We start from the raw sequence: 17,460 nt of genomic DNA, 5'->3' as shown, positions 1-17,460 counted from the left end.
CTTGAATGCCACAGCCTATTTGAGTTCAGTGTTCTTCAGTGGCCTTCCCAGTCACCTGATCTGAATCCAATAGAACACCTTTGGGATGTGGTAGTATGGGAGATTCACAGCTTGAAAGTGCACCTGAAAACTCAGCAGGAATTGTGTGATGCAATCGTGTCATCATGGACCAGAATCTCAAAAGAATGTTTCCAACATCTTGTGGAATCAATGCCATGAAGAATTGAGGCTGTGTTGAGAGCAAAGGGAGTCCCGACCCAGTATTAGTATAGTGTTCCTAATAAAGTGCTCAGTGAGTGTGTGTGTGTATATATACACACACACAGACACACACACACACCCACACACCCTATTATTTGTGGAGTGCAAAAGTAGCAAGCAGAAATACAACTACATCTTCTGACACTATAGGTTTGGCTTTCAACTAAACTTTAAAATTGATTTTTTCTTCTTTCTTTTTTAAAAAATTTTTTTATCCTGAACACATTTGCCAGAATAAACAGTCTTGGTTGAGCTTGTAGGCAAGTAGTTGGTTGTTCCCCCTCAGGAGTACAGTACATGGTTCTCTTGCAAGGCTAGACTGGGGTGATGTTGTCTGTGGTACTTCAGATAGATATCCACCGACACGGCAGCTTGTTTTTGAATTGTTTAGTGGCTCCAGCTTCGTGCTGCTCTGTTACCTCAAGAAGCACACTCCATCCCCTCTGACCTGTGGTTTACTTGGGCTTCGTATAGGGTTTATCTCTAGATACACACGATACAAACACTGGGCTCTCTTCAGGCTCCTGTCCCCAGTAAGTTAGTGATAGCATGCATCGTTCCTCCCACTGTTGTGCACCTTCTTTTTTGGTCTCGGCAGGTTTTTGCATCTGCTTGTTGGTGGTCCAGTGGTTTTGAGGGGTACGGCATGCTGTGGGGGGTAACCCAGTCATCTCACTAATAACTGTACTAATGATCTGCCAGCGCAGGCCCCCCTCCCTGATGGGTTGGCTGATGCTGGTAGATGACCATGCTTCGACGGGTGTCATGGGTGTGAAGTGTTGCGCTGTTTCACGCCAAGCAACACTGCTGATGGTGGTTTTCACCAGACGTGGACTATCGACGAGCCGTTCTGTACACCACACTAATTCACAATTACCGTTAGAACACTCAAGAAAAGTACTGTCAGCACTAAACACCAGCACAGTGCTGATAGTCGAGGGGATACACTACCAGGCAGTGATGAGTTTGTCATAGGATTATTGTAGGCTATTGCGATCACTCTTCCATACAGTTTCTTTGTTGAAATGAAGCCTGTTAAACTTCAGCTTTATTTATTAAAATGCCTTGCCAAGTGAAGGTACCGAAAGGGCACTAATAGTAGATGGGTTTATCGGTGAATGAATGAATGAATATGGTGTTTATTTTTTTTTTTAGAATGTCAGCTGTTTTTTTTCTCGCCCCTTACTTGATCTGTAAACCTTTCTTTCCCTGGGTCAATGCACTGAACCTGCGCTGCAGCAATGGGACTGCCTGCATTCATGCAACTTACATGTTCATTCAAGCACGTTTGTTGGTACTATGAGATGTGTGTACACTTTTGATGGTTAATGCTTTTGCTTGAGATCCATACTGATGTGATGGATGCATAGAAATATTAAAGCTATCTTTGCATCTTTTTTGTTTCTTTTGTAAGGCTGACAGATTACCTGAACACTTGTATTTAGGACCACTTAATATGATAGATTTTTTAAATAAGAGGTTAAATAAACTTTGTGTAGTGGTGTATAAATTGAAAGTAATGTATTTTTTTTTCTTTTCTTTTTTCTTTTTTTAAGTATACCAAATGTAAATTATGTACAATAATAAGTGTGCCAATCCCCTTTCTTTGTGGAGCCAGACTCTTAACAAGTGCCAATGTTGTGAAAAATCATAAATAGGACCTATGTATTTCATGGTCCAGTTTTTAAAACAAATAAACAAGTATGTGATTAAGATAAATAAATGAAAATGAACGAAAAAGGACAATTTTATTCTGTATTTAAGATTAATTATGATGAACTGCTGTTTTTAAAGAATTGTCATTTTAATTGCATGTGTTTGTTTGGGTGGGGAGGGGGGGCGGGGTGGGTGAGAAACCGTATTAATGCAAAACCCTACTGATAAGGGTCCTAATGGTTATTGATTTACAGTATTTTAGCCATATTTCTCTTTTGTATGTTTCATTTCAACCACTGTTGCCTGAACCTCATTCAAACATGAAATGATTTTCATAGCCTTCTCCTTAAAAGAAAAAAATATCTGTTTTAAATTGGAATAAAATTTGTTCCTATACTCTCTCATTGTTTGCTTTTTCTGATGTGTTCAAAGACCAATAAAGTTTCAAATACAGTCAAGGGTTTTAGCTATGACTCTAGCAAGCAAAAAAGCAGTACCAGAAAGCGCCTGCACATTTTGGCATAAGTGGTTGCCTGTTGATGCCGTGCATAATAGAAATAGAACAATAGAAAACAAAGTCATGCGGCTACTGTCAGCCGCTCGGTCGGGTTTTGGTGTCTTGTTCCGCGAGGGGCGCTAGTCCTTTAGATATGTCATTTCTGGAATGACGTTTGGGGCTTGTTTAGAAACGGAACGGTGCAGAACGTTTCACATAGAAATGAGACGTGTAGAATCGGCGTCGCGGCCTACCCTCACCTCCTCCACTTGACAGGTCGTTCTATGTCTTCGATTTCTATGTGGGGCGTTTTGTACCGTCGCGCCTTGCCCCAGGAATGGAATGACTCTTGCCTCAGCCAGCCACTGCCATAATTTCAGAGCAGACTGTTCAGCAAGGGATTTTATGAGGGGCATATTTGACAGAAGCAAGCTAAGCGAGTGTTTCGATCTAAAGTTCCGTGTAAGATCAACCGATGTAATGGTTTAACCTTAGCAAACGAGCTGTTTGTTTACTTGGACGAGTTCGCGATTTTTGTTGTTGTGGAGAGACGGGATTCAACTTCAGCGAATCCGGAGAGGTCCATTTTGTTATTTTTGCGAATCAAGCTGTTTTTCCTCTGAAGCTTTGTGGTGTGTTAGCGGGCCGGGCTGTAGTTGGCTTTGTTTTGTTAACAGTAGATCACAGTGAAAGCAGAAATAACACAAGAAACCACAACAAAATCTATAGCTTTATAATATTATTATATGCATATCGGTAGGACGTTAGCCACAGGCTGAGAGCTAGCAACAAACAGTGTGATGAATCATTTTGAGTGACAGCCGCTGAAGAATTAGCTAGCCAAGCACGGACTATTCTAATGGTTGAGGTTTGTAGTTTATCAACAAAGAGAATACGCTATTTGAATGTGTTGGGTGGTAAACTACCTATGTGTCGAGTGATATAGGTACACCTGGACAAGAGATCTTTATTTTGCTAAAGACCGCTGCTGCATCACTGATTTTGGGGCACCAGAGCTAGCAAGCTATTTGGTCAGCTCATGCGTTTCTGACTTGGCTGGCTTGCAAATACGGACAAAGAGAGGACCCACGCAAGCCAATATTTTAGGTTAGATCTTCAACATTCATCGTATTTGGAAAGGAACACAACAATCAAGGAATTGACATGATGTTTCCACAATCCAGACATTCAGTAAGTGGGGTTTTGTTCAGATTTAAGCATTTGCTGTTTGACACGGGTTTGGTTTTTTTTTTTCTGCACTGAACTTGTTTGTGTGGGTGATCCAGTCACCTAGGTTGCCGTTTAATTGACACTAATCACAACGCTACTTCTTGAAGTTGAGATAATGGGGAAGATAACATTTAAAAAAATCTCGATGTGCCACTTCCACCCTGAAAAAATGGTTGTCACATTTGATTTCGGCTGTGGTTAGCAACCAAACCAGATACGGTTCCCCTCCCTACCCACTACTGTATCTGTCCTAGCTACTTGTGCTCACACAATGCATTATTATGTAGCTATGCACAGGTTCATAGAACCGCATCGTAGAATCATGCATATCTGTATTTTCAGGTGTGTGTGTGTGTGTGTGTGTGTGTGTGTGTGTGTGTGTGTGTGCGTGCGCGTACGTGTGCGTGCTCCAAAAAGTTATCCTGTCCGTCTATGCTTTCTTTCTTACTTCTTTACAAATATGCCAACAAAATGAGTTGAATATAGCTAATTGTTGTGCATTTCAAGTTCGGCATAGTTTATGCAAAAAATAATGACTTTTATGATATGTTGGCCTGTGCAGAAGCTACTAGAGGCTCAGAGTACTGTATGCGGTGCCACAGATGACTTTTATTCGCAAGAGCCAAATGATGACATTGGAAAGTGTAGGAAGCAGGAAGCATTTGGCCATTGTTTTATTTCGACTTTGTTTTGACTTGTGTTTCTGAGGTGCTTGAATTAAACTGAGGATAGATGTGGCATCAGCTTCTTCGTGGCCTGTATAAATGCAGCCCACACACAGGGCTGCTTCTCAACATGGGGACTGGGACACGTTTTGGTGGGTGCCTGTTATGACTGAAACACACGTCTCTTTTTTTTCCTCTCTCTCTCTCCCTCAAATTCATGGTTTCCATGGTAACAGAAACTGTGGCCCTTTTACTATTTGTCAGTCTACGGAAAGTAGGACTCTCACCCCATTGGACACAAATGACAGACACTTGTGTGTTACATCCTCTGGTACAAATGTGTCCTCGCATTATGTGAACGTTTTAGAATTGTGTACGTGCGCAGTTCAACCAGCAATATCACCTCTGTGTACACAGTGTTGCTGTCGTAGACCTGGCAGTTGTCAGCTCAAACCCGAACAGAAAATGAAAGCCGGGAGTACAATGTAGGTAAACACAATTGCAAGACTTATGTTGCCACGGTGCTGTTTCTCCATAGCAACGATTTGTCGCCAGCTTCCAACCACAGAAGGGGGAAGAGTTGTTTGCTCAGGCTAGAGCCTGGATGTCTCATGACACGAATCGTGTGCCCTTGTGCAGTGCAGCCTCGCCGCGCAGAGCCCCTCTCGGCTCTGAGGCGGAGGGCAGGACCACAGAGGCTCCCGCCACTTCACACCTCATCAGTGTGCAGCGGAAAAGGGAATAGCTCCTAATTGTGTTCCAGAGATCTAACTGCCTCCCCGTCCCCACTCTCCAAAACCCCTCTCTGCTGGCCGAGAGAAGAAGGGGGGGGGGGGGGGGGGTGGTTGGTGGGTTCAGCTGGGTGACCTGGCCTGTGTCCCTGTGTCCCTCCCCCCCTCCCCCTTCCCCGTTGTATTATCTTTTTGGTGAAGCGAAGACTATTTTCCATCTTCCGTTGAATGTGATATGTGCCGGTGTGATTGGAGCTCAGGCCTGAAGATGAGATTGGGGCTGTATCTGTTCCATATTGATGAAAGCCCAGTAAACCCTTCCACATGTTGGGTAAAAGGATGAAGAAGTAGCTATAGAATTTGGGTTCTCTGTATAGGCTGATTCAGGTTTATTTTTTATTTTTTTATAAACGATATGGCTAACCCTTACCCTCTCTCCTGAATTGGTTAAAGCAGCTTAGGCAGAGGTCCCAATCCAGTGAGATAATGTTTGGTTTACAGGAGCACACTGGCGTATGACAAGGTAGAAATGCTAGTCATTGACAGTTTTTCCGCCACTTTTACGGAATCAAGAAGATTGGAGTTGCCTATGGGCTTTAGCTATGTCTGATGTGGTGTGTCACCTTTTTCCAAGGTGAGAACCTGGCCGTTCCTGTCTGTCTTGTTGGGTTTTTTTCTAATCCAATTGAGTGCCCTTATGCTGCTTGATTGGAGTATTAAGACCCAACACACAGGATTAAAAACGGGGATTATGGATTTAGTGCGACGCTTTGCTAGAGCTGCAGCAGTTTGTTCACCCTTTGAGCATAAGCAGTCAGCTCTCTGCACCTCCTCCCCTCCCCCACCCTGTGCAGAAGCCCCCCCATCACCACCACCACACACACTCAAAATCAAACTCTACTGCTGCTGCCACGGGCCCTGTGGTTGGAAATATGTGACAGCCATAGATATGAGCGTTGCAGATTAGGACCTGGTGGAAGGCAGACTTTCACCTCAGACTGACAGGAGATGGATGTCTTAAACTAGGCTCGGTTTGTCTGTCTCAGAGGTAATGGAAACTAGCTGGGAGAGCTCAAAGCAGAGTGTTTGCTCTGAATATACGGCCAATGTCTGTAATTAACAAATAATAAAAACAAATTTAAAAAAATAAATAATGCATTTATTTTGTATAGCACTTTGCTCACGACTCAGAGACACTACATTCCATGGAGAGAACAGATACATAGACAAGAAGTATAGACAGATACATTTTTTTTTAAAGTTAAACAAAAGCACAATCAGTAAAAAAAAAAAAAAAAAATAGTTAAAGATTAAAAGCAAGTTTAAAAAGATGGGTTTTGTGTGATCGTTTGAAGGAGGAGAGCGTGCTGGATTCTTTGATGAGGCGTCTGCAGTGGAGAAAGCCTGACCCAGCCTAGGTCCTTGTTTAGTCCTGGTGATGTGGACAGAGGGGGTTGGCATCAGCTGACCGGAGACTGCGGGTACAGGTGTGCTGGAAGAGAAGGTCAGAGAGGTAGGAAGGTGCCATGTTGTTGAGGGCTTTGTAGGCGGTGAGGAGAATCTTAAACGGGAGCCTAAATCAGACCGAGGCCAATAGCCTACACTCCAGGTTTCTACCGTAGTCGTGTTGTGCGATCAATAATGATTGATTATTGTATTGTTCTAGGTTTAATTAAAGCTAGACCGTGTAATGTACACTGACATTGTTATCAGTTTTCCCAGAATCCCCTGTGAGCCTACCACCAGCGAGAGCGGCAGGTGTCACCCAGGTGTATTTGCATATATTTGGTTGTGGTTGACTACCACAGATAAACCGACAGGGTTGTTGACAGACAGCAATTGACGTTGTTTGAATTGTGGACACGCAATGTTTCAGTGTAGTGGGTTAGTCAACCCATTGGTTTAAGTGGAGAAAGCTTAATTTGGTTGTGTTGGTTGTGGCCGTGTGACCCAGATGGTGGCATTTGCCATATGTTCGTTGGTGGTTTTGTTTAATCCTATGCATCAATAAAGCGGTTTCTGCTGTGAATGGTAGAACCCTCTATCTTGGCATGTTGCCATTGCAGCTGTGTAGCTAGCAAATATGGATGCCAAATCTCATAAATCTACCACTACGGCAATCTTCAGGTTGGTTGCTGGAACACACACACACACACACAAACACACACACACACTCCCTGCTTGTCTCTCTTTATCATGCGTTTCCTCCCAGAGCTGATGTGGAGGTGGGGGGGTCGAGGGCAGGGAGTGCACAGGCATTATTAAGCCCACTTGAATTAACAGAACAGCCCCCAGCCTTTTCTCTAAAGCCTCCAGCTGGGGGGAGCTTAATCCCCATGGTCCCCTGTCTCGCCCATTAAACAAACTCCCTCCCACCCCTGCTCAATCGCTCTGTTACGCACACACACACACACACACACACACTTCACCTTTCTCTCCCCCTTCCGAAGAGTGTGTCCACTTTTCATTGCAGACATGATTGCAAGAATTGTAAACACACACATTTAAAATAAAAAAAAATTCTGTGTGTGTCTCCCGCCTTACCTTATTAACAAGGGTACACTACACACAAACGCCTTTTTCTTTCCTCAATACACACACACACACACACACTCTCTCTCTTCAGACACACACACACACACTCTCTCTTCAAACACATGCGCACACACACACACACTCTCACTCTCTCTCTCTCTCTCTCTCTTCAGACACACACACACACTCTCTCTCTTCAAACACATGCACACACACACACACCCTCTCTCTCTCTTCAGACATGCACACGCACGCACACACACACACACACACACACACACACACACACTCACTCTCTCTCTCTCTCTCTTTTCAGACACATGCATGTGCGCGCACACACACACAAACATCCTTACTGGCCTCAAGGGTCTTATCTGCTTTTTGTTTCTGTGGAACAAATTGAATGTGGGGCTTGACACACACACACACACACACACACACACAGGCCAGCAGATGTCTGGGTCGTTAAGGGCAGGCCAGCTCATTAGCATGACAAACAGAGGGCCTCCGGGGGGGGTCGCAGGGGGGGGCACAGCTATTGAGGGGCTGAGTGCAGGACACGGGTCACAGGTGATATTGATTTTTGTGGAGGGCCACACTGGCTGATTTTAAAAATGTTATGGGGCTAGGGGGGATTGGGACAGTTTTCAAGCCCCTGTTGGGTGCGCGCACACACACACACACACACACACACACACACACACAAGACAGGACTGGCTCACATATAGCCTACACTCTCAAACACTCATTCTCCTCGGCCTCTCAGCCTGAGTTCATACCTGCCAGTTTTAGAGGACAAACTTAAGTTGGAGAAAATAGATCCAATGTTAGGGACAAGGCTGTGGTTAGGCTACTTGTTGCCAATGATATATCACTAGCATTTTCAGTTTCCTTATTGAGCCTCTGATTAGTATTCAATCATCTTTTAGAACTTCTGAGATGTGAAAAGGCACAGCCTTGGAATATGTGAGAAGCATCTTTATTGTGTTGAAGGAGATATTGTGTCTGCTGGTTATTCATGAGGTTTGGGGACCATAACATTGGAAGGAGAGACAGACACCTGTTACGGTTTTCTATTTGTTATCTCTGTGTGTGTGTGAGTGAGAGAGAGAGAGTTGTGTGTGTGTGTGATGAGTGATGAGTGTATGTGAGAGTGAGTGATGTATGTATGTGTGTGGGTGGGTGGATTTTATGTGCCTGTTTTATGAATTCATAAATGATTGCCTGCTTTGTGTGGGTTGGCCTTTTGTTGTCTGTATACATTATTCCTGAAAGTGTTTGTGGTTGAGGGAGGGCAAGAGAGAGAGAACTAGCAGAGTGTGTGTGTGTGTGTGTGTGTGTGTGTATGTGTGTGTGTCTCTGCGTGGGAGTGAGCACGAGGAGGGGTGTGTGTGTGTGGGGGAGGGATCGCGAGGAGGTGTGTGTGTGTGTGTGTCTCTGCGTGTCTCTGTGTGGGAGTGAGCACGAGGAGGGGGGTGTGTGTTTGGGGGAGTGAGCGCGAGGAGGTGTGTGTGTGTGTGTGTGCGGGGGGTTAGAAGTGGAGCGAGGGGCTGCATCAGTATTCAGCAGTGGCTCTGTGCGTAGGGAGGGGGGTGGGTGGTGGGGGGGGAGCCGCACCCCTGAGCAGGGGCGCTGGGCTGGAACAAAGCGGCTCGGCAGGGGGGGGGGGGCGGTGGGGCAAGCGGAGGAGGAGGGGGGGGGGGGGTTGATTGGCCAACCCTTGCACAGGCCCCAGACCTGCCAGAGCACAGGCACTGCAGAGGCCAGACAAGAGAATTAGCTGTACCCACTCCCCGAGCCAGGCAGGGCCAGAGAAAAGACTCTAGAACAACAACAACCACCTCAACCTAAAGCTCACTCAGAACCACAGGGATCCGCAGCAGACCTCCCTGAGTGTCTAACTGGTTTAGTCTAGCTAGGTGGCTTTAGGTGTGGTTAACTGGTTTAGTCTAGTTAGGTGGCTTTAGGTGTGGTTAACTGGTTTAGGCTAGCTAGGTGGCTTTAGGTGTGGTTAACTGGTTTAGGCTAGCTAGGTGGCTTTAGGTGTGGTTAACTGGTTTTGGCTAGCTTGGTGGCTTTAGGTCTGGCTAACTGGCTAGCTAGGTGGCTAACTAGGTGGCTTTAGGTGTGGCTAACTGGCTAACTGCCTAGCTAGGTGGCTTTAGGTCTGGCTAACTGGCTAACTGCCTAGCTAGGTGGCTTTAGGTGTGGCTAACTGGCTAACTGCCTAGCTAGGTGGCTTTAGATCTGGCTAACTGGCTAACTGCCTAGCTAGGTGGCTTTAGGTGGGCCCTGAGCACTGGTGTGTCAGCCACAGGTCAGGTCCAGCCGCCTTCTGCTTTCATTGTCCACTTATTTGTTTCTGAACCAGGGGACTAATCACGGTTCCTCCCTCCTGGACCCTTGTAAGTAATAACCTTGGTTTTTACAACAAGGCATCAATCACCTGCACGACTGCGCTCCCTGTAATCTCACAGCCTCCTTCACCAGGGCCAGTTTTAATCTCGCCCATGGTTTCCAAACCCGCAGCCCTGTCGCCCTCATCTCTTCCCCCCACTCATGACAAATTGCCCATTTCCCCTTGCCTTGCAGTCTCTGTACGCTTTCCCTGGCTACAGTGAAAGCGTGCGCTCTCTCTCGCTGTGTGTGTGTGTGTGTGTGTGTGTGTGTGTGTGTGTGTGTCTCGGCACCTTCCATGTCAATTTCGTGTGTGTGTGCTGGCATGCAGTCTGTGTGTGTGTGTGTCTCGGCACCTTCCATGTCAATTTCGTGTGTGTGTGTGCTGGCATGCAGTCTGTGTGTGTGTGTGTGTGTGTGTGTGTTTTGACTGCCATGCTTGGGCAGCCTTGCGAGGGTGGGGGAGCCAAGCCTATGTTTGCGAGTGCACTTCACTAGAAGTGATAAAAGTAGAATAATCCTCTTTAAAGCGTCTTAAAGAGGTCAAATCAGCCGGGCCCTGGGAGAGGGGAGGATAACGACAGAGTCTCAGGAATGGGGGGGGTGTAAGCCCTGGTCTGGTCCATGGAGATAATAATCAAAATCAAATTCCTGGCCCAAACAGGATTAGGCTCCCTGTGCTGTATCTAAAGCCTGGTCCAGGCAGCGCTCGAGACACAACAATCCAATTCCTCAGCCCCTGAACATGCTGGGGGTTAGCCTGGCCCCTGGCCAGAGCCCACTACAACCTCTAAGCCGGTATATTTAGATGGAATTGTTTGTTGTTGATATTCTTGGATATCCCAAGATCTTCTGTTAGTGTAGTAGTAGGCCTGTTGGTTCATGATTCATCCCATGCCATGTAGTGTGTGTGTGTGTGTGTGCATACAGTGTTTATAGTACATGTCCATTTGAGGTAGGAAGTCTGTTTGTGTTGTGCACCTGTTTTATCTTTTGACCTTTTCAATCACCTGTCAGTGAAAAACTGATTCCCTGCTGTGTTGTGTTTGCTGAAGAAGAGGTAGCAGAGGTCAGACTTGGCTGCCGAAGCCTCCAGGGCCGAGAAACGCACCCAGGAGTTTACTGTTCTGGAACAGATAAAAGAGATTCCCATTAATGAGTGCTGGTGATCGTCTTTACAGATTTTAAATGTAACCTTGTAGTGGAGCATGGTAATATCCTGCCATTGGTGAATGATTACAACACCAAGTACACACCCCTCCCCCACGCCCCTCCCCCCCCCCCCCACACCCCCAACAGTTGAGATGTAAACAGTGAGCTGTTGCTCCAGGAAATACAATCTCCACACTGCCTTTCCCCTCAGGCAGGATTTACACTGAGAAGGATGTTTGCTGATGATACCCGGTGTTATTGTGTGTAGTGTGTGTAGTGTGTGTAGTGTGTGTGTAGTGTGTGTGTGGTGTGTGTGTGTGTGTGTGTGTGTGTGTGTGTGTGTGTGTATATATGTGTGTGTGTGTGCGTGTGCCTGTGTCTGTCTATGCGTGAAGCATAACTGCTCTCCCCCAGTAATCTTCCTCTCCTCCTCCAAAAAAAAATCCTTTGTTGTCTGATCTGCAGAGCAGAAACATAGGATTGGATTTGTAATCCTTGTTTAAGATTGTATGATTTTATTTTTTTCAGTTTTTTCCCCCCCAAATGGTGGGGGAGGGGGAGGGCCGGCAATTTACTGAAATGATGAATCCCATTTAGTCACTGAAGACTGTTTCAATTGCCCCACCAATGCACAAAGCTTTTGAATGCTATAATTGCGTCTCAAAGGAGCAGGGCAGAATCAAATTAGGGATTGTCCTACATGTTTTTGTTGTGTGTGTGTGTACGTGTACGTGTTTGTTTGTACGTGTGAGTGTGAAAATAGGTTGACTTATGCATGCATGTGTGTATGTATGTCTGTGTGTATGCATGCGCGTGTGTGTGTGTGTGTGTGTGTGTGTATGTATGTATGTATGTGTCTGTGCTGCGTGTGTATGTGTGCGTTCGTGTATGTGTGTGTGTGTGTGTGTGTGTATGTGTTCGTGCGTGTGTGTGTTTGTGCTGCGTGTGTGTGTGTATGTGCATGTGTATATGTGTGTGTGTGTATATGTGTGTGTGTGTATATGTGCGTGTATGTATGTATGTGTGTGTATGTGTGTGTGTGTGTGTGTGTGTATGTGTGTGTGTGTGTGTATGTGCATGTGTATATGTGTGTGTATATGTGTGTGTATGTGCATGTGTGTGTGTGTATATGTGCGTGTATGTATGTGTGTGTGTGATTCTTGCTGGGGGATGAGTGCTGGCTTTACTGGCAGCACAGCGACTTTATAGTGGCTTATCTCACCCTGCATCGAGACGTGCTGACAGCGGGCTCACACACACACACACACACACACACACACACACACACACTCATTCTCCCTCCCTCTCCCTCTCTCATATTCTCTCTCTATCTCTCTCACACTTGGCACACACACACACACACACTCTCACACTTTATCGCCATCTCTTCCACACACACACACACACACACACACACACACAAAGCACAGCCACCTTTTTCCGTCACACCAGATGGCATGTGTCACCATATTACAGCAGTATTTCATTAACATTATGTGCATCCATCTGGCGTGGGCTCCGAGGCCCCACAGAGGCCCCTTTTCCTTTTTTTCTTTTTCTGGTCAGTGTAGACAGAGAAGCACTGAACGTGTTCACAGTCGGAGAAGTCTGATTGCGGGTGAGGTCAGGGGTCAGGCCTGCACGGCTGGGATGTGCACCACGTGGCCAAGGGGTCCCCAACTCTGGTCCTGTAGAGCCACTGGGCCTGCAGGTGTTTGCTCCAGCCCTGCACTCACACACCTGTGTATTATTATGCGGGGGCCATGCTGACGACTGTGATTTTAATGGTTGTTTGAAACCACCGGTGTGTTGGTGCTGGGCTGAAACGAATGCCTGCACACCCAGGAGATTACGGAAGTTGGTGGTTGTAGAGGCCTCTGCTAGGGGCTGAGGGTTAGGCCAAGAGAGATTCCTCTGTGCCGGTAGAAGGGGGCCCTCTCTCTCTCTACCCCCCCCCCTCTCTCTACCCCTCTCTCTTTCTCTCTCTCTCTCTCTACCCCCTCTCTTTCTCTCTCTCTCTACCCCCTCTCTTTCTCTCTCTCTCTATCCCCTCTCTCTCTCTACCCCCCCCACTCTCTCTCTACCTCTCTCTCGCTTTCTCTAACTCTCTCTCTCTACCTTTCTCTATCATTATCCTGTCTCTCTTCCTCTCTCTTTGACTCATTCTGTCGCCCCCTCCCCTCTCTCTCTCTCTCTCAGCAGTGGAATGCTCCACCACCTGAGGCTGTTGACTCAGAGAACCTTTGGTATTTTAAATGTTTGCATACTGTGCTACACAGGGAGGAAAGCAGACCCGCCATCCCCAACTACTGGGGGCTTCAGTACCTGCAGGCTCAACTCTGGGGTTCAATAGCCCAGCGCTGGCCCTCTGGAGCAGGGAACAGCCAGACTGTTGTTGCCCCCCCCCCAAGTGCCTTGTGTTGACACAGGCTTTGTGTTGTGTCGGCAGCATAGCTGCTGTTTTCTATGTCTTTGCCCCGGTTGGCTGGATGGATAATGTTAAAGGTTATTATAGCGCATAAGGTTTGACTGCCTGGCCGTGACGTAGGCCACGTGTGTGTGGGCTATGTATGGATGTCTTCGGGGTAATGACTATAATCATGGACTGCATTTATGTGGATAGACGGTCTGAGGCTTTTCACTTCATCCACCACCAAGGCTTTATATGTGGTAGCACCCACCTGTAGCTTAGGACTGCTATTGTACTGGGTGTAAATGTTGCACTAAGGAGCGCTTCAGGAGATCTTATCTGCCCGCCGCAATAACACTGTACAACTCCTCCTCCTCCTCCTCCGGCTGGCTCGATCGGGGTGATCAGAGTCAGGCTGGGGGATGTTAAATCATACTGGACTGGTCTTACTGTATATGATGTTTCCATTATTTCCATTCCGTATGTGGTCTATTTTATCATATCATTCTATTCTCACTTTATGTTGTTGATGTTTGTGATGTGAGCCGCTGTAACGCCTTAATTTCCCCTCAGGATCAATAAAGTACCTATCTATCCGTCTATCTATCTATCTAAAGGCCCGTTTCCTCTTCTCTTACAAGTGCTTCCCTTTGGCAAATGTAAGGACAACCCAGAGAGCCGTGAGAGAGAGAGATTGATGCAGCATCATCATCCTCTTATGCCGTTCTGGGTGTGGGATCAGTTGCTATCTTATAACGGAGGTTTTTCGTTGGGCTGTTTTGTCTTTCTGTGGCGAAGGCGAGCCCACACGTGACGGAGCCGGTGTTTGAGAGCGGGGGAACGAGGTGACGTGAATCCTGAATCCTGCAACCCCTCACTCATTAATTCCCAATAAACATTCTTCCTCCCACCCTCCTATCCGCATTCCCTCATCCCTCTTTTCTCCTGCACCCTATCTCATCTCGTGTGTGTGTGTGTGTGTGTGCGTGTGTGTGTACGTGCGAGTGTGAAAGTAGGTTGACTTATGTATGTGTGTGTATGTGTTTGTGCTGCATGCATGTATGTGTGAGTGTGTGTACGTGTTTGTTTGTACGTGCGAGTGTGAAAGTAGGTTGACTTATGCATGTGTATGTCTGTGTGTATGCATGCATGCATGTATGTGTGTTTGTGTGTATGTCTGTGTGTATGCATGCATGCATGCGTGTGTGTGTGTGTGTGTGTGTGTGTGTATGTGTATGTCTGTGTGTATGCGTGCTTGTGTGTGTGTATGTCTGTGTGTATGCATGCGTGTGTGTGTGTGTGTGTGTGTGTGTGTGTGTGTGTGTGTGTATGCCTTTCTATTGTATCTCTGCTTTCCCCACCTCTCCTCCTCATTCTCTCCCCCCCGCCTACTCTTTCCCCAGGACACGGTGCCTGTTTTTACCCTGTCATCTGAGCCTCCTCTGAAAGCCAGTGTCTATTGAAAATCAATGTTTTCACACTGCCCCACAACATATTGCTCAGAAACCTTTTAAGATCCACGATTGTTAATGCTTGCGCTGTAATATCAACAATTATCAGGGAAAAGGGACCCGGAAAGGGAGTTTTATTCAGAAAAGCCTGACACTAAAGAGGTTTTAAGAGCAACACAATCCCCAAGGGGCGGGATTCATTCCTGTTGAGTTAAGTGCAATTCGTGATTCAAAGCCAAGCTGAGTGACACACACTGGCGCGAACAAGTGTTGCTATGGAGTGCTACAATAGCGTTGCAAAATGTCTTTTTAGGCAGTTTTGTGTTGCAGGAGGAACGTTTAGGAGATTTCCCACCAGAGCCATCATTCTGCCCTTTGAAATGTAATGAGATTGTGTGCGTCCCTGTTTGGGTTTAATGCTGCAGAGTCTTCTGAGTCTGGCTCAAAGACACGACGAGGTCGTCCACCACCGCGGCTAGTGAAGTCACCTAGCTGTAGGATGACAACACAGCCCCCTGTCTGACTGGTGTGGGAGAAGAAGCCAGACCTGTTTCATTTCACTGCATCGCCGTGTGTTTTTCATTTGGCTTTCTCTCTGTCTGTCTCTCTCTCTCTCTCTCTCTCTCTCTCTCTCTCTCTCTCTCTCTTTCTTTCACTCTCACCAGGCTTCATCGCAGCAGCTGAAGTTCACGACCTCCGACTCGTGTGACCGAATCAAGGATGAGTTCCAGTTCCTCCAAGCACAATACCACAGGTAGGCGTTCTCACAGAGACCGAGGGCGTGTCCCAACAGAACAGTCTGTCCTCTGTTCCTCACGTCCCTCCTTCCTAGCTTCCTTCTCTAAACGCACGGTGAGGTAAAGGAAGAGAAGGGAGAGAAGATGCGAGGAGTCGAGGAAAGACTGTTGGGACGCAGCCAGAGCTTGTTACCAAGGCTTATTAGAGGAACAACGGTCTACGTACCACAGTCCTGTGTGTCTGTGTCTCCATTGTCCATGGCCGTGTAGGTTTAGAACACTGTGTTATTTCCCCCGCCGTTTAAGGCCCTGACTTTCATCTTTGGTCCTCATGTTGACAGACACCAACCGCAGACTCCATAGACACACACAGCAAAGCCGACAATACACACCAAACATTGAGAGAGCTATCTTAGAACACACCTGATGAACCAGAAACACCTGTCAAGACAATTGTCCCATCACTTCAAGCCTGTAATAGGGGAGACTATGCATAAAAGGTGTTGGCATGTCTGAATGGTGAACACTAGTTTTTGCCTTGTGTCATTTCTCCACAGTTAAGGTTATTTTCCACACTACCGCACTGTTGTGTGCAAAACCACCGGAGCAACCTACATGTGTGTAACGTCAATAAATCACAAACAAGAATAATGCATTTTCTTTGGCATATTTTAGTAGTCTGCCATGGAGGAAAAAAATGAAAAGAAAATGGGGCATCTTTTTTTTTAGGATTTCATTTTCGAACCAGTTGATGTCTTGTCACTATTCCATTTTATAACAACCTTATTTTACTACTACGCCCCATGTCTTATGTGAGTATTTATATCAGTACATGCCGGTATTGATTGTTATCTATATTACATACCGCAGAGCCAGAACTCACTAACATGATCTCTTGCAAGTTGGTATGTGGTGATGTATTTGACCTAGATAAAGATGAGCATTGATGTCATGTTTCTCACAGAGATTTTTTCTTATGGGTTTCCAGCCTTTGTAGCAGGGTTAGGCTACAACTGATTGCCCCTGTCTGTAGTCACTGTACTGGCTGATTCTTCCTCTCTACTTAGTCTATAGTAACTGTACTGGCTGATTACCCCGCCACCAAGTCTATAGTAACTGTACTGGCTGATTCTTCCTCTCTACCTAGTCTATAGTAACTGTACTGGCGGATTCTTTCTCTCTACCTAGTCTATAGTAACTGTACTGGCTGATTCTTCCTCTCTACCTGGTCTATAGTAACTGTAAAGGCTGATTACCCCGCCACCAAGTCTATAGTCACTGTACTGGCTGATTCCCCCTCTCTACTTAGTCTATAGTAACTGTACTGGCGGATTCTTCCTCTCTACATAGTCTATAGTAACTGTACTGGCTGATTCCCCCTCTCTACCTAGTCTATAGTAACTGTACTGGCTGATTCCCCCTCTCTACATAGTCTATAGTAACTGTACTGGCTGATTCTTTCTCTCTACCTAGCCTATAGTAACTGTACTGGCTGATTCCCCCTCTCTACCTAGCCTACTATCTATTTAGCTCATACTGTGCTGCCCGATTCCTTCTCATTCCCTAACCGGCTGATTCTTCCTCTCTTCGTAGCCCTGCGGTAACCGTGCTGGCTGGGACTTCCACCCTCCCTGTTATTCCGAGCCTCCTCATCAGAGGGGGGAGATGAAGGCAGTTGTGTTGTGTGTAATTCCTGTTAGTCTGATCAGTCTCGTCCCGCTGTAGCTTGGAACACCTCT

At 46.4% G+C, this 17,460-nt stretch overlaps 1 protein-coding gene across 3 annotated transcripts in view; it reads left to right on the top strand.

Moving 5' to 3' along the window:
• The first annotated feature begins 2,800 nt into the window (after positions 1–2,800).
• Positions 2,801–17,460, top strand: part of tle5 (TLE family member 5, transcriptional modulator) — a 25,158-nt gene continuing 10,498 nt past the window's right edge. For 2 of the 3 annotated variants that reach the window (XM_083671877.1, XM_083671875.1), the window contains exons 1-2: positions 2,801–3,604; positions 15,650–15,738. In XM_083671877.1, coding sequence (XP_083528003.1) covers positions 3,578–3,604; positions 15,650–15,738 — 116 coding nt within the window. In that variant the 5' untranslated portion in view covers positions 2,801–3,577. The remainder of the gene's footprint in view (positions 3,605–15,649; positions 15,739–17,460) is intronic. The other variant, XM_083671876.1, reaches the window with a different exon arrangement.

Source organism: Argentina silus, assembly GCF_951799395.1.
Source record: "Argentina silus genome assembly, chromosome: 6".
NCBI lineage: Eukaryota > Metazoa > Chordata > Actinopteri > Argentiniformes > Argentinidae > Argentina > Argentina silus.
Note: the sequence above shows the minus strand (reverse complement) of the source record. Positions and strands in the feature narration are given on the sequence as shown.